Source organism: Schistocerca cancellata, unplaced genomic scaffold (assembly GCF_023864275.1).
Source record: "Schistocerca cancellata isolate TAMUIC-IGC-003103 unplaced genomic scaffold, iqSchCanc2.1 HiC_scaffold_739, whole genome shotgun sequence".
In the NCBI taxonomy this organism is placed as follows: domain Eukaryota; kingdom Metazoa; phylum Arthropoda; class Insecta; order Orthoptera; family Acrididae; genus Schistocerca; species Schistocerca cancellata.
In genome coordinates this window covers 1-20,557 of record NW_026046750.1, presented here as the reverse complement: position 1 = coordinate 20,557, position 20,557 = coordinate 1, and the positions used below count along the sequence as shown (strand labels likewise).

Here is a 20,557-nt window from a genome sequence, read left to right as displayed (position 1 = left end):
TGGTTCTTAGTTTATTCAAAGGTGACTCACGTCTTGGAAATTTTATTGGAAGTATTCTTCTTTCAAAAATAACAACTCTGATACACAGTCAGCTGCAGGAAAAATAGCTGGCATAAAATGTGCTATTTCCAAAGATTGATAGAAGTGTTGCCTTATTCTCCTTCACCACTGCAGAAGGATTGAGATTTGTGGCTAAGTGTTTGCTTGTGTTTTGTGAGTTTCTTTGATACACATTTTGTAATAATGTGGTTGCTTGGCTTGGTACGTAACAAACTACTCATTGGGAAACAGGATATCTATTTGAGGGCATGTGGGCATGTTTAATTTACTATCTTCCTTTTACACATAATTCTGTAAATACTATAGTGGAGGAGAGTTTTCAGAGATATGAAATGAATCAATTCATTTATAATTTTTATTCACAGTGATCATTCTTGGTAAGATAAAATCTACTGTGTGCGTGTGTACTTTAGGTAAATAATTGGGAGGACACCTATTGGGCAGTAACATTGAAGCAATTTTGTTACCTACATTCTTGTTAGGAATAGTGCTGGTCTGCAACATGTTCAGCATCTTACGTATTGTGTGATATTTTAATACATTTTTATTTTTGGTGTAAGGACTTGATAGACATCTCAGTAGCAGGTAAGAGTAAAATATCTTAATTTTTCTTCTTTACTTTGTTTCTGATATTTGTTTAATGCCTACTCATTTCTGATATTAAATGCCTATTCAGTGAAAAATTTTGTGAAGTTCCTGTAATTTGTGATTACGTCTTAAGAAAAGTCTATGAATATTATTTTATTTGAATTGTTTGTCTATTCTGTTCATTGTGTGTGTTCTTTGTGTGCTTGTTTCAGTAATCTTTTTACTCCTGTCATCATTGACTACATTTATTGGTGCTCTGAGTGCTGCCCATATCATCCACTACAGTTTGCTTTCAAATATAATGCGGACACCATTATCATTTTTTGATATAACACCTGTCGGAAGGATTATAAATAGATTCTCTAAAGATATAGACACATTGGATACTGTTCTACCACATAACATAAGGGGTCTGGTGAACTGCTTTTTCGGGGTATGTGTATAGGTTTATTACTGCACAAAACTGAAGCAAACTGGGTACATACTCATAAGGTACTAAAATGATTTTTCTTGGCAGTTTTCAAGTATAAAAAGAGTTATAAAGTTTTCAGTGTTGTTATGATAGATTTGTGACAATAATGCTGGTGTTCAGTGCTAATATAAAACTTGCTTCATCATAACCAATGGTGACAGTGAAAGGAGAAATTGAGAAGAATTTCTTACAATCAGATGGTGTTAATAATTGTGCGTCGTGAAGATTATTAGAAATGTTACAGAATATTTATTATGCAAAAACAATCCAGACAGAATATGGTGGCAAATTGTATCTTGTGGCTTTTTTAAATACTTTGAGTCTGAATTATTCTTAATCCTATAACTGCTTTGGTTGCTGATTTTAAATCCTGCTCCCAGTTCAAAGCATTTTCAGCACCTCTTCATATGTGAGCAAATACTCATTCGTTTCACACCGAAGTCAGTGTTGTAAACACGTTGTAAACGTGCAGGATTAAAAAAAGGCAATAATATATAGCCTGTATATGTCTGGAAGACTTGCCCCTTTTCCTACTGCATCTTAATTTTCCAGTTTTCAATTATGATTGATTATTGGGCTTGAGGGATGCTGAGAGGCGTTGTTAGCATTTGTTTATTCCAACTGGAAATTAACTGTCCTCAATAGTTGTGTATTATTAATAATAATAGTAACAAAACTGACTAGGATTTCAGACTAAATTCAGTGGGAGGTAAATGTTCACCAATTTTGATTTTCAACATAAGACAGCATGTTAAAGAGTAAGTCACATACTTTTGGCGTCTGAATGTTCAAACTTTACCAAAAATAGTTCACTGTCTCATATAAACTGAGTCAAAATAAACACAAATGATTGTACATCCAACAGCTTTCTGGCTTTTACGAAGTTTGAGAGATCAGGAATTAAATCTTACATCCCCCATACACATCTCACTGTGCATCACTTAAATTCTATCGTACTGTTCATCACCGCTGCTGTCTACCAAAAATACTGACCTATATCACACAGCATGTGCAATGATTTATACTTGTGATCCCATGACATTATCATTATTGAGACAGCAAAACTAAATTTTTGCTTGCCATTTTAATGCTTTACACTGTACCTCGAAGCCTTGTACATCAAATTACACAAATCTTCAACTTACGTCTCATTACATACTCGCACACTATATACTTCTCTGAATCTTTAAAATATTACTGATTTTTAGCTACAAAAAAGAATACATAAAGGTGTCTTGCTTAAAAGTTTTACATTCTTTCATGATATGAAGGGCAGGTTAGTAGTTCTTATGTTGTTCTATCTTTGGGATCAGATGTTCATATTAATGTAGGCTCCTTTGTTTCGGCTCGAAGAGTTCTTTAAATTGCTATGCTTAACTTTTTTTTAAATAAAGAATCATACACTTGGCATTGTGACTGAGGTTCAGATCTCACATTGGCAGGCTGCTGTGGTTAATGTGCACATAAAGGAATCTGATCATGTGTGTCCAGTGGAACCAGCCACCTTACATCTTGCAATTTTGGCAACCATATCTACCTCCTGATAACACTGAACAGGCATGACAGTTTGTCATGTTACTGATTTTACACCTTCAGATATAGCCACCTTCCATTTCTACACTCTTACACACACCTCTGCTGTAATCTACCATTTGTTTTGTATGTGTAGAGTTCCCTGCAGACGCATTTCCAAATTTTACACATATGATGTAGTTATATTTATGTGTTACATCAATAAACTTCAGATTTGGAGTTAATGCCATGTAAGAACATTACCAGAATCTAACCTTCCAGTAGTCTTTTGAAAGATCAAATTGCTGGTTTGGTAATTCATGTTGTAAGTTCTTCATTTTTGAAGTTCAGATTTCTCCTTCATCCCATCACTGCCAAAAGAACTGATTTTGTGTCCTGTCCAACTAGAAATCTGAGTGGGATAGTTGGAATTACTATTCACTGCAAAGTTGCACAAGGAAGGAGGCGGCCAGGGATCTTACAAAAAAAACTGGTATGATATAAATTAGACTGTTTCCTTTCATCATCCAGTGTAGATTGTGGTACCAGTATCTGCAGAGGCTGCAATTGACAGTGAGCTACATTTAAAAAATGCCACTATGGCAAGGCACTAAATTACTAACTGCAGTGAAAATACTGGGTAATTTAGGTGTCTTTTTGTGGCACTCACGCTTATGTGAATTAAGTGAGAATTAACATTTCTGTTTTACCTAAAAAACAAACAGCTAGTAGATAAAGAATTTCTACATCTACAAGGGTACTCTGAAAATCACACTTAAGTGCTTGGCAGTGTGTTCATCGAACCACCTTCACAATAATTCTGTTGTTTCAATCTCGAACAGTACGCAGAAGGAACAAACACCTATATCTTTCCGTGAGAGCTCTGATTTCAGTTATTTTATTATGATGATTGTTTATGCCAATGCATGTCGACATCAACGAAGTATTTTCGCATTTGGAGGAGAAAGTTGGTGATAGAAATTTCATGACAAGATTCCGCTGCAACAAAAAATGCCTTTGTTTTAATGATGTCCACCCCAAATCCTGTATCATTTCAGTGACACACACTCCCCTATTTTGCGATAATACAAAATGTGCTGCTCTTATTTACACTTTCTCGATGGACTCTGTTAACCTATCCAGTCAGATCCCAAGGGAGTACAGACAGGCATAGTGTAGGCAGATTCTTTAGTAGATCTGTTACATTCTCTAAGTATTCTGCCAATAAAATGCAGTGTATGTTTTGTTTAATGTTGTTTGTAATTGTAATGCCTAGGTATTTAATTGAATTTATGGCCTTTAGATTTGACCGATTTATTGTTTAGCTGAAGTTTAATAGGTTGCTTTTAGAACTCTTGTGGATGACGACATACCTGCCATTATTTAGGAGCAATTGCCAATTTTCACTTACACAGATGCCTTTTCTAAATCATTTTGCAATTTGTTTTGATCTTCCAATGACTTTATTAGATGGTAAATGACAACATCATCTGCAAACAACCTTATCTGACTGCTCATATTCTCTCCTAATCCCTTTATATAGGTAAGGAACAGCAGAGAACCTATAACACTAACTTGGAGAATGCCACAAAATCACTTCTGTTTTTGCTCGATGACTTTCTGTAAATTACTACAAACTGTGACATCTGTGACAGGAAATCATGAATTGGGTCACATAACTGAGATGATATTCCCTAAGCACACAATTTTACTACAGGCTGCATGTGTAGTACAGTGTTAAGTCTTCTGGAAATCTGGAGATACAGAATCAATTTTAAATCCCTTGTCAATAGCACTCAGTACTTTGTATGGAGAAAGAGCTAGTTGAGTTTCACAAGAACGATGTTTTCTGAATCAGTGTTGAATATGTGTAAATACACAATTATCTTCGAGGTAATTCATAGTGTTAGAATAAAATATGTGTCCCAAAATCCTGCAGCATATTGACATTAATGATATGTGCCTGTAATGTAGTGGATTACTCTTATGTTTTTTGAATATTGGCGTGACCTGTGCAGTCTTTGGGTACGTATCTTCTGTCGAGCGAATGATTGTATATTATTGGTAAGTATGGAGCTATGATATCAGCATACTCTGAAAGGAACCTAACTGGTATACAGTCTGGGCCAGAAGACTTGATCTTGCTAAGTGATTAAAGTTGCTTCACTAAGCAGAGGATACCTACTTGGAGGTTACTCATGTTGACAGTTGTTCTTGATTTGAATTCTACAATATTTACTTTGTCATCTTTGGGCAATGAATTTCGGAATGCTGTGTTAAGTAACGCTGCTTTGGCAGCACTGTCGTCGATAGTATTTCTGTTGCTATTGCGCAGAGAAGCACTGATAGTGTCTTGCTTCTAGCGTACTTTACACGACTGGAATCTCATTCGATTTTCTGCCAGGTTTCGAGAAAAAGCATTGTTTTGGAAAATGTTATAAGCATCTAGCATTGAAGTCTGCGATAAATTTTGAGCTTTTGTAAAAGATTGCCAGTTTTGAGATTTTGCATCTGTTTAAATTTGGCATGCTTTTTTCATTGTTTCTGCAACGGTGTTCTGACCTGTTTTGTGTACCAAGGGGGGTTGGCTCTGTCGTTTGTTAATTTATTTGGTATAAACCTCTCAATTGCTGCAATGATATTTCTCTGAATTTGTCAAATCTGGTCTTCACTTATCAGTATGTTGTTAATTTGGGAGGAGTTGAGATTGTCTCTCAGGAAGGCATCAAGTGAATTTTTATCTGCTTCTTTTAATAGGTATATTTTTCATTTATTTTTGGAGGATTTGGGGCTTACAATTTTTAACCTTTCTATGAGAATCTTGTGTTCAATAATCCCTGTATTTGTGTTGATGCTAGTTATTAGCTCAGGATTATTGGTTGATAAGGGGTCAAGTTTGTTAGCAGAACAGTTTACTATTAGAGTGGGCTCGTGAACTAAATGCATGAAATAATTTTCAGAGAATTCATTTAGCCCAGTTTGAGATGATTTTTTAATGCATAGCCCTGGATTGAAACCTGTTTTTTTGCCAACATATTGAAGGTAAATTATGGTTAACACAAACTATAATTGTATAAGTCAGGTACATGTTTAAAATTTCTCAAGTTTTCTTTGAACCTTGCAGCAATTGTATCATCTGAGTTAGGTGGTCAATAAAAGGATCAAATTATTATTTTATTCTGGCTGCCAAGAATCACCTCTGTGCATACTAACTCACAGGAACTATCTTCTTCAATTTTGCTGTAAGATAAAATACTTCTAACACCAACTGTGTTTAGTCTATCCTTTCTGATCACCGTTAGGTTCTTCGGAAAAATTTCGTCTTTAGCCAACTTTCAGTGCCTGTATCAATTTGACCATCAGAGCCTTCTATTAGTGCTCGTACTTTCCCAACACAACTATGACCATTTACAGCTGTTATGCTAATAGTTCCTGGTTCTACATTCTTCCCCTGTTTGAGTTGCACCCATTGAGATGGAAGCCCTTTTTTGTGTTTCTCCTATACCCTCTAACATAAAAAAAAAAAAACCACCCATTCCCAACTACCAGTGAAACCACCACCTGCTTGTAGTGTACTCCTGATCTGTTCAGTGGAACCTGAAACCCAACCACCCTACAGCACAAGTGAGGAATGTGCAGCCTACATGGTCTTAGAACTGTTTGAGCCTCTGATTGAGACCTCCAGTCAGCTTTGTACCAGAGATCCGCAATTGGTTCTGTCGACTGCGTTGCAGATAGTAAGCTCTGCTTTCATCTCACAAGTAAGTATAGCAGCCTTTGCCACTTCTGTTAGCTGCTCGAAACTAGAGACACTCTTTTCCAATCCAAAATGACATAAATTATTGGTACCGACATGAGCCACCGCTTGCAATTGGTTGACCCCTCTTCATGGCATCTGGAAGGACCTGTTCCATGTATGGAATGATTTCACCTGGTATGCACACAGAGTGCACATTGGCTTCTCCCCCCCCCCCCCCCCCCCCCCCCCTCCCCAGGTAGTCATGTTCTTAAGCGCCCAATAACGTTTGAGCTCCCAACTACCAATAATCCCACCCTTTGTGATTGCTCAGATCTTAAAGGCTGAGAGGTTTCCTCTGAAACAAGGCAAGCGACTGCCTCTGGCTGAGGGACAGTGTCAGCCACAGACAGCACCTGGACTCTGTCAGACTAACCATGTAGGCATTATGTTTAACTCTCAGGGAAAGTCTTTCACCATCTGCCATACCCTGATGTGACCCCCCACACAACCGTAGGTGAGCGCTCAACCTCTGTGGGAGCAGTAACTGGGCTGGCCACCGGTGTGGACCAATAGACAAACTCATATATGCTGGACATCCATTAAATCCTCATGGCCAGCCCACAGCAATGATACCCATCCCCTACAGCTTCGAGGTGTGTAACCAAAGCCATAAAAGCCTGGAGTTGAGAGTGAAATGTCACTAACTTGGCCCACAAGTGCACCAAGTAATCACAGTCCATATCCATACTAAAGACCATGGAAAACTACACAAACAAGGGTAATAGAGACATGCTGCAGACATGGGAGAAAAAACAAGAACTGCATCTAATAAATTAGATTAACACACAGAGATTAAAAAACTGAACTACTGAAGCCCTCAGGTGATACTAAATAATTTGCTCCTGACCTTTTGTTAAGTCACAAAATTGGTTTACCTTCAGATGCAAATGAAAAAATGAGAACTGTGTCTGTCGAATTTTAAATTAATATGCAGAAACTCAAGAAACTAAACTACTAAAGTATGCAGATGGAAACTATACAATTCGCTCCTAATAAGGAACTTGTAAAATGTCACGAAATCGGTTACTTCACTGCTGCTGCTTGTGTCAGCCACCTGATGCTGCTGCCGCCGCCACTGCCTGTTTCTTCCCCCCTCCCTCTCTCCCTCCCCCCTCCCCCTTTCCCTCCCTCCCTCCCCCTTTCCCTCCCTCCCTCCCTCCCCCTTTCCCTCCCTCCCTCCCTCCCCCTTTCCCTCCCTCCCTCCCTCTTTCCCTACCTCCCTCCCTCCCCCTTTCCCTCTCTCCCTCCCCCCTCCCTCTCTTCCTCCTCCCTCCCCCCTCCCTCTCTTTAGTAGATTTGCATGCTTCTGGCTCAGAGTGCTTTCTTGCTGTGCTGCACAATCTGCTCAGTTTGTGTTGCACCAATCTTGTTACTGCTTTGCTGTGCACTGAGTCCTTTGCTGTGGTGCATGACAGATAATCTTATACTTAGCTGCCCTCATGCTTGGGCACAGAGAATTTCCATTGTATGTGACATATGTTAGTTTTTTTTCTCAGTTTGAGTAACAAATAGCACAAAACTGCAAATAAGTTGGAAAATATTTCTTTGATCTTATTCTTTTCAGTATATTGTTCTTCTTATAACTATGAATAGCTCTAGAACTGGACAGTTTATTCTTAGTTTTAACATCACTTCTTTAGTGGAATTTATAGTGATTCTCAATCTAGCTAATGTATATAGGCTTGATAAGATAAAAATTTCTGAGAAAAATAAAAGCATTGTGTTATGTCAGGGATAATACAGAACAGTGAAAGTTTTCTCGCTCGCTTGCTCTTTTTTTAATGTTTGTATCTGGATAGACCCTGTGATTAATAATAGCAGTTCCATTCATACATCTATGTTCTGTGGCTTAAGTTCCAAGGAACTGGGGTTGATTGGTTATCTTGTTTATTCATTCATTATGTTCAGTAGATCATATGAAGGATTCTGGAATGAGATGACATATTCATTAATAGGTGAGTTGCAACCCATAGAAACCTGACTTTTACATGGTATTGACATTAAACTGTCAGTATACTGTTTAATATTACTTGTGATTAAGCTGTTAAATGTAGCTTAGTAAAAATATTAGGTAAATTGCTACTCTCAAGAAAGCTGTTGCTTATTTTCCAATGGTAGTTGAACTTACTTTGTTTTGAAGAGGATCTTGTTAAAGACTTCTGCATTAATGCATGTTCCTCCACTACAGATGCTAGGCAGGAAGGCACAGTCTACATGAAAATTACTTTTCACTCTGATATTATGACTGTGCAAATCACAGTTAAAGTGAAATGGGTTGTTACTTTTTAGATCTGTAGTTACCTACTTTGCACCATGTTCTTACCACGTAGCAAATAAGTAATTTTTGTACCTCAGGTGCACCATCCCAGAAAATCCCATAAAACAACAAGGAGTAGAAATATGACAAGCCAGCCAACACACTTGTATTTGAGTAAACACAGTGAGAGATACTTTTATGAGCAAAACATACAGAATGGAGTTTCTTGATAAGTTTATGTACCTGTTATCTCCAGTTAGTTCTTATCCATTTGTGCCCCAAGGAATTTTATGCACAGTGTTTCAAATTTTTTTTTTGTGGAACCATTGTTGTCAACTGCTGTTAAAGCACTTGATTAGCAATTCTGTAGCACCAGCAGAGTCCAGAGACTTTCAGCCAATCTTAAGTCATTGGAAAGTCATTTCAGTCAGTTCATAACAGGAGTGGAACCTGTGAAGACCCTCAGGAAGTTCACATTGTATATTCACCAATTTTAAGTTTAGTTTTATTCCAAAAATGAAGTTTTTTCTGTCAAGTGAAGAGTCCATTGTAGCAAAAGGGTTACTATAACATTTTGGTTTTAAGAGTAGAATATGAGGCTTTCACAAGGTCACAGAGAACAGAAGTGTGGCAATTTTTCTTTTTTATCACTACATAACGAATTTTAAATGTCGCATGTGGCTTTCTCAGGGGGAATCCTTTACAAAATTGTGAATGACACAGGTAGCAAGTTTAGCACAGAAACTTGGTCATTCCTCTAAAAGCTTATGCACTTACCCATTTATACAGTAAATTCTTATGATGTATCTGTTCAAAAGCATTTCTAGATTTACGTAACATAACATTCACAAGATATGTAAAAGCAGATTATTTGGTCTAAGTAATTGACACTGAAGATTTATTGGTGAAAACATTTACTGTACCACCTTAGAAATTCAGCATAGTTTAGTTCATAACCAATACAGAACAGAGAGAAATATTGTAAACAATTGTCAGATTACATCAAAATAACAACTTTGGGGATAACCATTGTCATGTATCTGGAGCTGAAATAGCTGTTAAGGACCTAGCAAAGGAAACAAGACAAAAAGAAGAAGTTGCAAGACAGATCTTGAGAACGAATATAATCCAAGAGTACAGTTCTGGAGCATTCTGAGAAGCAGAAATTAAATTTTCCTGGCAGTCGTGTACCTTTTTCTCTGGACATCAGTGATACAATGCCTTGATATTTAGCCCATACATTTCTCACAGTGTAGAGAACACACAGAGCTAAATTTTCAGATGTTTTAAGATTAGATTCATAGCTAAAGGTCCTGAAATTCCTATACTAGTTGCTAACAAAAAAGTTTTGAAACATTAAAGCTTTCGTACCACATAAAATTTTACTACTTCTTCTATAATATTGTAGGCACACTTCTTGATAACAGGAGAGTATGTGTTACAAGCACATCCCTCCTTAAATATGTAATACCTATTTCTGCTGTTCACTTAACACAACATTCTTATTTCTCATTTTTTGCAGATTAGTTTCTACTTTTTGAAGAAGCATTTTATCGTATTAACACTTTGACTGCTGGCAACATTTTGGCCATTACTTTTTTTTACACATTATTTTAAAACATTAAAGTTAGTATATCTGATCATGCATGAAGTAGTAAAAAATTGGTTTTAACCTGATAAATATGGTGTGATCAAATATGGTGCACATGGCCCATTTTAAACTTATGATGCAACTAGCAGCTTTGTATGACCATGTGCATCACTCCTGTTGCACACTCATATACCTGAGGAATAGGTAAAAGCTCCAACTAGCTGTTACATAATTGCTTTAATTATCAAATTAAGAAACTTACATTTTTACATATTTATGCAAAAAAAAAAAAAAAAGTCAATGCACGTGAAACTCTGAGGACAAATTTGGAATTTCAGTGACACCTGCTTGCTATGTTTGATAGCATGCTTTTGCCCACCTGCTTTGGAGAGTTTGTGGTAACAGCTGTTACAACGTTATCTCATTGGAGTTTCAACCTGTTTGTGATTGCCATTCATTGATGTCTCCTGATCATCATCAATCCCGAGTAATGCATTTGCAATAGTCTTGCGGAAAGCAAAGACACTCATGTTTTGTTTTGTAATTCGAATGTACAAAGTATGAGCATTTACAAGAATATTATTGAACAGTAATTCAAAGGCCACTTTGCAGTACCACTTCACTGAATTCCCCAAGCATGAGCCATAGGTTTTCTTTTGATCTGAAAGATCAATGAAGAGTTTGGCTGTGTTGTAATCCTCAATTGTGTTTGGTTTTTTCACTTCACCTCTCCTCGTTTTCATTGCCACAAGCTCAGGTTTGTGCTTGGTTGTCAAAAAAATGACGTCTGTCTTGTCGCACCACTTTCCAACAAAAACCTTAGAGTTGCTTTCCACAACCGCCATTTCCCCATTCAAATTTTTTTGTGATGATAGTTTTCAGATTTGCCCTTCTATTTGCATGGAGTGTTCCCACTGATGATTTTTGGTGTAAAAGTTATCTACATCGAGTCTCCTTCCAGAATTCAAAAGCGACTCCATAAACTCTAAACTCTAAAACAGTTGCTGTTGTTACGTCTATAGCATTAACGACTTTTCCACAATACACTTTAACATTCCAAGTATATCCACTTACAGCAAACACTTTGTATAATTTCACTCCATATTTGAAACAATTTTCTAGGAACTGTAATGACAAAATTGTAACCTTCCATGAAATGGAACAATTGTTTCATTGATACAGACAGCTTCACCTGGAATGAAAGCTATCTGGAATTTGTGTCCAGACGATTCACAAGCTTCCTAATTTTGAACATCTTGTCATGTTCATCTATGGCACCAATAATCCTCCATTCTTGGCTTATGATCAAGATCCATTCACAATATAAACCCCATAAAGTTCCTCAGATCATCAATGCTTATATCACTCCATAAAGTCAGTCTTGGGGGGTGGTTTGGGGGGTGGTGGTGGTGGTGGTGGTGGTGGTGGTGGTGTTGTTGTTCCTGCAATATCTTCAGGTAAATTGTCCTAAAGTGCATTGCTTACTCCACAGTTACCAGAAAAAAAATTGTTTAGGTTTCTCTGTACGTCAGACTACTTCATTCATGAAGTAGGGAGCCCATTAGCACAAGAGATCTCTTCAGATGACAGCGCACTTTCACTGTCTTCATCAGTGGAAGATGAAACTTTGTTTTCCCCATTTGTAGACATATTATTTGTAACTTGTTCATGTACCTTTTATTTCTTCCAATGAATTAATTCATCTTCATTACTACTCTGACTCAAGGAATGAGCTCAGTAATCTAGGTCAGAGTCACTACCACTTCCAAACAGTGATTCATCAGATAAACTCGATTCCTCCAACCATTTTCCAATTATCTCCTCTTGTGAACCTATTTTTCACAGAACATCCACAAAATATTTCTGAAAACACGCACTACAAACACCATGTATCCAAACAAAATGTCGTGCCAGCAGTCAACATGTACTGACGCTGCACTGTAAACAGGTAACAATTGCCTGTCATCCATTGCTGCCACTACAAAACCAAAATCAGAATACTTTTACCACTGGCTGGTATATTGTGACACCCATATGATTTCAATGCTGGTGTGATCGTGTATGCAACACAGGTAAATACTCGTGAACCCTCACATGATTGAATATGATGCACATGGCGAAAACGGAAAAACCAATGTGCGCCAAATATGATGCACATGGCATTGAAGGTGTTAAGGAAAGAAGATAGTCTTGAATTTAGCATATTCCCATTACAGAATGTGCAGTGATTTGGTAACACAAAAGTTGGGCCTGTTGAGGGAACTCTGCAGTTGCTCACCTGAATTATTGTAGGAGAGCCACAGAAACCCTGAACCAGAATTGGTAGACAGTTATGCAAACATAACTTACACAAAATTAGAATACATTGTCATTATCACTACACCTCCTTGCCTAAGTCCTATTCATGTTAATAATGCATTTGATAGTGAAGAACATCATGCAGGTCTTGATGAATCTCTCAAATGTATTGTATAGTCAGGCATAAATATTCATTTGCTGTCATCATGCTAACTAGTGTTTGTGTATGTGTTTGTCAGTGTCTAACTCTACCACTTTATTATTGCTTTTGAATGTTCAGAATGGACGTGGGTTTTCTACACTCATGAGCCAAAACATTATGACCACCTGCATAATCCAACTTTGGGTTGAAATACATCACTTATTTTGCATATCATAGTTCCAAAAGTCTATTGGTAGGCTTATGAAGATATGTGGCATTAGATGTGTATGCAGAGGTCATGTAATTTGTGTAAATATCACTCCGCTGATTTGTGTATGTGATAATCGCACTGGGTAGAGACTCTGATGGGTTCCAGTGGATTAACATCAAACAAATTTGGTGGACAAGACTTCAGTACGAGTCCACTATCAGGTCTTCAAACCACTGCAGCACAATTCTTGCATCGAGACACAGATAATTATACTGCTGAAACATCACTTCGCCATCAGGGAAGACATCGAGCATGAAGGGATGCAGATGGTGGCATGTCGTCTTTGATTACTATGACAGGTCCGATGCAAGTGCAAGAGAAATACTGCTTCCACAAGTCTGCGCATGTGGCATGGTGCACGTTTCAAGCCACTGTGCACCTGGATCCTGGCGTTTGTGTCGTCGACCGTCGACCTGGTGTGGCCAGAAACGTGATCCATCTACCCAGCTGATAAATTTCCATTGATCCATGATCCCATGTTCACTGCAGTTGTAACTGACAGTGTTGTTGCGTCAGTGTGACACCACACAGAGGTCATCTGTAGTGGCACAAAGTTCCAGAATGTGCACTGAATGGTGTGTTCAAAAATACGTGCATGCACCAGCATTGTGCTCTTGTGTCAGAAGTGCCACAGGTTACCATACACCCTACATAACCAAGCAGAGTAGCCTCTCAACCCCAAGTTATGTAGAGTCTTGTATCTCCAGCCGTTTACCACCCAGTGGTAGTTTCACTGCCATTCTACCACTTTTCATAGGTGTTCACAACTGTAGCACATGAGCATTAGACCAACTTCAACATTTTTGAGATCTCGTTCACAGGCTCTGGGTAATAATCGTTTGCCCTTTGTCAACGTTGCTTAAGTCGGAAGATTTCACTATTTGCAGCCCGTATCATTACTACAATGATTCCTCATCTGCCTCTGCTCTGCTTATAGACATTCCTTAAGCATGTCAAGTTCCCGTATTGCCATCATGCGGCATTGCCATGGTGGGCAGTGATCATAATGCTTTGGTTCATCACTGTAGACCCAGAGATTATCATCCAACTTTTCATGTACCATAAAGTATTTTGGCCTTCCATTTTTAAATTTACTTTGTAGGTTACTTAGAAACCTCTGTTTGACACTTCTATATGTAAGAACTAAAACTGAAAACAACTACAGCAGAAAATTAAATATAGGTTCCATTAAAATTTAAGTTACACATATTGCTGTATTGTCGACAACGAAAAAGTCTTCTTTTCTCCTGGTAGAGGCATAGATTGTGCAGTCTTAAAATGTGTTGGATTATGTTGGCATTCATGATACCCATGGTATTAATGTTGCAGGTGATAAAAACCTTGTATTAAAGTTCTAGCAATCACTGCATCTTCCATGGCTTTTGAAAGGGGTAGTGATATATTGTTGCTGATCATATACATATTTTTTTGTGTGTAGAAATTTCTGGGGACATAAATTTATTCTATGAATGCTGGAGATAGTTTTTCCTTGCAGCTCTTGTCTCCTACTTAACTGATCTGCTGCCACTGCTGGGCTTATGGCATGCAGCCAGAACAATGCATGCAGCGATGTTGTACGGGGTTATGCGTGCACCGCTCATGTTCTTTGATACAACACCCATTGGTCGAATAATGAGCCGCTTCTCAAAAGATGTTGATGTCTTGGACACTACGATGCCCCAGCTGATTTCTGATTGTCTCTATTGCTTGTTTGAGGTAATTTTTTTCTTTTTTGCCCCCTTCTGTAATCAGAAATTTTAAAGTTTTTCGGTAAGGTACAAATTAATGGGATCATTTTGAAAACAGTAGATAGAAATATGTGTCTATGAGTTTTCAAAAATAGAATCAAAATAAAATACACTTTTTTTCTTACATTATTGCTTCAGTGTTAGTTAATGTAAATGTGTATGTGAATTGTGTTGGTGTTCGTTGCAGCTAAACGAAATGCTTGGTGCTAAGTAAATGTTGTTTGTTATACGAAAAATGATGTGGAGTGGTGAGTAATGTGCTAAAATACAATAAGCTCAGACACCCTGCTAAATATCTTCTGAAGTGCATATAGAAGATAGCAGACTCTGATGACCCCCACTTGATTTTTTTGCCCCCTTTCTTTTTAAAAAGGGAAAAATATTGATAACCACGTGGTAGAAACCTGCTTTGTTACTAATGTCAGGAAAGACCGAATAACAAGAAAATTTAAAGCTTGTGTCATGTATGACAAACACCTATTATAAGATGATATCAACAGATTAGTTTTACCATTGCAAATGTTGTAAATTGTAATCTATACCTTTGTTTGTTACTTTGTAGTTAATTGCAGTAAGTTTGTTGTGCATAACAAATGGGATATTAATGTGTTCTGCCTATTCTGTATTAGCAATGAAATAAGTTTTATTAATAGCAAATGTATGAATAAATAAATCTTGAAATGTAATTTCTGTAGTACTACTGTAGATGGAAATACTTCAACTAACTGTGTGAATGCATACAGCAGAGACCGTGCTGGATAAGCAACTGTGATACATATTATGTAAATTGGGGGGAGGGGGTGGGGGGGGGAGGAAGGAAAAGGAAAGGAGTTAATGATATCAGTTTCATCGAGACTTTGTATGGAATTGGCAGTGCTGAGTGAAAATGTGTGCTGGACCTGGACTGGAATGAAGGATCTCCTGCTTACTCAGCAATTCGATTAATCACTGCGCCACTTGCACACAGCTTGTCACAAATGTGTGGATGTCACTCACCGCCACTGATTCCGCGTGAAGTCCTGATGTAGCTGATATCATTCAGTCATAACCTGTCTTTTTTTTTCTTCTTTTTTCCCTCTACTGTTTTTTTCCCTCTACTGTTTTTTTCCCTCTACTGTTTTTTTCCCCTTCTACTGTTTTTTTCCCTCTACTGTTTTTTTCCCTCTACTGTTTTTTTCCCTCTACTGTTTTTTTTCCCTCTACTGTTTTTTTCCCCCCTCTACTGTTTTTTCCCCCCCTCTACTGTTTTTTCCCCCCTCTACTGTTTTTTCCCCCCTCTACTGTTTTTTCCCCCACCTCTACTGTTTTTTCCCCACCTCTACTGTTTTTTCCCCACCTCTACTGTTTTTTTCTCCCACCTCTACTGTTTTTTCCCCACCTCTACTGTTTTTTCCCCACCTCTACTGTTTTTTCCCCACCTCTACTGTTTTTTCCCCCACCTCTACTGTTTTTTTCCCCACCTCTACTGTTTTTTCCCCCACCTCTACTGTTTTTTTCCCCCCACCTCTACTGTTTTTTTCCCCCACCTCTACTGTTTTTTTCCCCACCTCTACTGTTTTTTTTGCCCACCTTTACTGTTTTTTTTCCCACCTTTACTGTTTTTTTCCCCCACCTCTACTGTTTTTTTTCCCCACCTCTACTGTTTTTTTCCCCACCTCTACTGTTTTTTTCCCACCTCTACTGTTTTTTTCCCCCACCTCTACTGTTTTTTTCCCCACCTCTACTGTTTTTTTCCCCCACCTCTACTGTTTTTTTTCCCCACCTCTACTGTTTTTTTTCCCACCTCTACTGTTTTTTTTCCCACCTCTACTGTTTTTTTTCCCACCTCTACTGTTTTTTTTCCCACCTACTGTTTTTTTCCCCACCTCTACTGTTTTTTTCCCCACCTCTACTGTTTTTTTCCCCACCTCTACTGTTTTTTTTCCCCACCTCTACTGTTTTTTTTTCCCACCTCTACTGTTTTTTTTCCCCACCTCTACTGTTTTTTTCCCCCACCTCTACTGTTTTTTTTCCCCACCTCTACTGTTTTTTTCCCCACCTCTACTGTTTTTTTTCCCCACCTCTACTGTTTTTTTTCCCCACCTCTACTGTTTTTTTTCCCCACCTCTACTGTTTTTTTTTCCCCACCTCTACTGTTTTTTTTCCCACCTCTACTGTTTTTTTTTCCCACCTCTACTGTTTTTTTTCCCACCTCTACTGTTTTTTTTCCCACCTCTACTGTTTTTTTCCCACCTCTACTGTTTTTTTTCCCACCTCTACTGTTTTTTTTCCCACCTCTACTGTTTTTTTCCCACCTCTACTGTTTTTTTTCCCACCTCTACTGTTTTTTTTCCCACCTCTACTGTTTTTTTTCCCACCTCTACTGTTTTTTTTCCCACCTCTACTGTTTTTTTTCCCACCTCTACTGTTTTTTTTCCCACCTCTACTGTTTTTTTTCCCACCTCTACTGTTTTTTTTCCCACCTCTACTGTTTTTTTTCCCACCTCTACTGTTTTTTTTCCCCACCTCTACTGTTTTTTTTCCCACCTCTACTGTTTTTTTTCCCACCTCTACTGTTTTTTTTCCCACCTCTACTGTTTTTTTTCCCACCTCTACTGTTTTTTTTCCCACCTCTACTGTTTTTTTTCCCACGCTCTACTGTTTTTTTTCCCACCTCTACTGTTTTTTTTTCCCACCTCTACTGTTTTTTTTCCCCACCTCTACTGTTTTTTTTTCCCACCCTCTACTGTTTTTTTCCCACCTCTGACTGTTTTTTTTCCCACCTCTACTGTTTTTTTTCCCACCTCTACTGTTTTTTTTCCCACCTCTACTGTTTTTTTTCCCACCTCTACTGTTTTTTTTCCCACCTCTACTGTTTTTTTTCCCAACCTCTACTGTTTTTTTTCCCACCTCTACTGTTTTTTTCCCACCTCTACTGTTTTTTTTCCCACCTCTACTGTTTTTTTTCCCACCTCTACTGTTTTTTTTCCCACCTCTACTGTTTTTTTTCCCACCTCTACTGTTTTTTTTCCCACCTCTACTGTTTTTTTTCCCCACCTCTACTGTTTTTTTTCCCACCTCTACTGTTTTTTTTCCCACCTCTACTGTTTTTTTTCCCACCTCTACTGTTTTTTTTCCCACCTCTACTGTTTTTTTCCCACCTCTACTGTTTTTTTCCCACCTCTACTGTTTTTTTCCCACCCTCTACTGTTTTTTCCCACCTCTACTGTTTTTTTTCCCACCTCTACTGTTTTTTTTCCCACCTCTACTGTTTTTTTTCCCACCTCTACTGTTTTTTTTCCCACCTCTACTGTTTTTTTTCCCACCTCTACTGTTTTTTTTCCCACCTCTACTGTTTTTTTTCCCACCTCTACTGTTTTTTTCCCACCTCTACTATTTTTTCCCCCCCCCACCTCTACTGTTTTTTTCCCCCCCACCTCTACTGTTTTTTCCCCCCCCCCACCTCTACTGTTTTTTTCCCCCCCACCTCTACTGTTTTTTCCCCCCCCACCTCTACTGTTTTTTCCCCCCCCCACCTCTACTGTTTTTTCCCCCCCCCCACCTCTACTGTTTTTTTCCCCCCCCACCTCTACTGTTTTTCCCCCCCCCACCTCTACTGTTTTTTCCCCCCCCACCTCTACTGTTTTTTTCCCCCCCCACCTCTACTGTTTTTTTCCCCCCCCCACCTCTACTGTTTTTTTCCCCCCCCACCTCTACTGTTTTTTTCCCCCCCACCTCTACTGTTTCTTTTCCCCACCCCACCTCTACTGTGTTTTCCCCCGCCCCCCGCACCTCTCCTGTGATTTTTGTGCCATTTTCAGCCTTAACAGTTGCTGTTGTATTAAAATTTAGCAATAAGTTAAAAATAACATTCTTATAGGACTGTGGCTTTCTTGATTTTAACTTAGTCCATGGGTGTTACTAACAACAGGAGGAGATACTTTAGTTACAGGTAGTTCGTAGTCGGTTGTTACCTCTGCTCAAATGAAACGATTTCCAAACTTCTCATCGATGGTAATCATTGATGATATCATCATCAAAAATGGCAGAGAACTACAAAAATACTATTTTTAACCCCATTTCTTTGCTGTAATATGATGTCGATATAATATCTTGAAAACTTCTCAAATGTCGAAATTGCAGTAGTGCAATAAAAATTTTACAACTGAAAGCAAATGTGACATTTAAAAAATAAAAAGAGCTGCAAAAAAGTGAGGCCATGTTTGTTAGTTAACAGGTATGTCGTCTTCCCACATGAATTTAATGCAGTAGCAGATCCTTCAGTAATAAGTGGAATAAAATCAAAATGTGATTCCCACGATTTTTTGAATTCTTTTTACTTTTAACTCATTGCTTTCTAAGTTTACTGCATGATAACCACATTCATCTCTCTACCTTTTCCAGATATTTCCTACTCCTTTTTTGTTTTCTTGCTCAAAAGCAACTCCAGTGTATGTTACTGCATGTCCTGCGAATCATTATGATGTGAAACTTGTCAATTTTACAGTTAAGGTGCAAGGAAACAATGACAAATAGCATAGAGACAGTATTTTATACAGGGTGGTTATAGTGAAACTGCCCTAGAAAATATTTATAAGACTGAATTAAAATTGGCATTGTTAATCAAAAAGAAATGTCATTACGTTTGAATGACCGAGAGCAGTAGACATAAAAATGTGTATGTTCAGTGTCTAATGTTATGCACAGCTTTATTCCTGGAAATTACAATGTGGAACAGTTTCCACCAGACTGTAATTAAGACTGAAAGGGTTTTTTGACAAAATATCCCATGATGGCAAAATGGTACGAAACAGGCTCTGTAGCAAATAAGAATCATTGCATTCATTAACAAAGGTCAGTTCTTCATTATAAATATTTTCCATGCCAGTTGTATTTTACAAGATTTCAAGGAAACTAATCTATGCTGTAACTCGCTTATTATTGTAACTTTGATTAGTGGTATGCAGAATGAATAGTTAACAGAAACAAATTGTGTTCCTATGATTTGTTTGTGAAATGTATTAACTGTGGCTTCTGTCCCTGTGTGAATAAATTTGTGGTAGTTAACTGTGTGCAGATGAGTTAGAGAATGTGATGCTTCTTTAGCATAAAGTAGTCACAGTAATTCGAAAAATTCTGTTATGGGCTGAATTATGTGACAATTCATGGAACCCATTTTGTAGGATAAGGTGCTGGGCACATGCCAATAAGGAATGTTGTGTTAGTTTACACTGTGTAATGGTATTCACACAAAAACTGTAAGCTGATGCTTAGAAGAAGAAGCCATAGTTTTGTATGGTGTTTACTAATAATTACAGTGGCAAAGCAACAGCTGATATGTGAATTGTTAAAATGCTGAATTGTCCAAAATTTGTTTAGTCTGTAGCTCAAATAATCTCTGGCATTCTGTAACTAGCATTAGTGCATAGTTACCAGCACTTGTATGTGAAATGTAAGAAATATTTACTATAACTAATAGTTATAGATTAACTAAATTTATAGTTATAAATTAACTAAATTTATTGGATCTTTAAGCTTAAACATGGGTCTTCACTTTCACAGCAGTTCCTTTCTGTTAAAAATTGTGGTACAAGCTTTAAAAAGGAGGCTGTGTGTTGCATTTTCAAATATTTGATGATTTTTCATTGCTCCAAAATGTGGTTCCTTGTGAGTATGTCCAGTCATAGTTTGCTTCAGTGAAATTATCCTCTGTTGTGAATGTGCTAAATAAATATTATTATTATTATTATTATTTCTTTCTTGTCTCAGACTTTGTCTGTTATTTATTATTATTATTATTATTATTATTATTATTATTATTATTATTATTATTATTATTA

General features: G+C 37.7%; 1 protein-coding gene across 1 annotated transcript in view; it reads left to right on the top strand.

Annotated features, from left to right (window-relative positions):
- The window catches only part of LOC126141692 (ATP-binding cassette sub-family C member 2-like), a gene marked incomplete at both ends in the record, with an annotated part of 49,971 nt that extends 35,265 nt beyond the window's left edge, over window positions 1–14,706 (top strand). Inside the window, one exon of the mRNA XM_049915280.1 lies at window positions 14,486–14,706. Coding sequence (XP_049771237.1) covers window positions 14,486–14,706 — 221 coding nt within the window. The remainder of the gene's footprint in view (window positions 1–14,485) is intronic.
- Window positions 14,707–20,557: the final 5,851 nt, after the last annotated feature.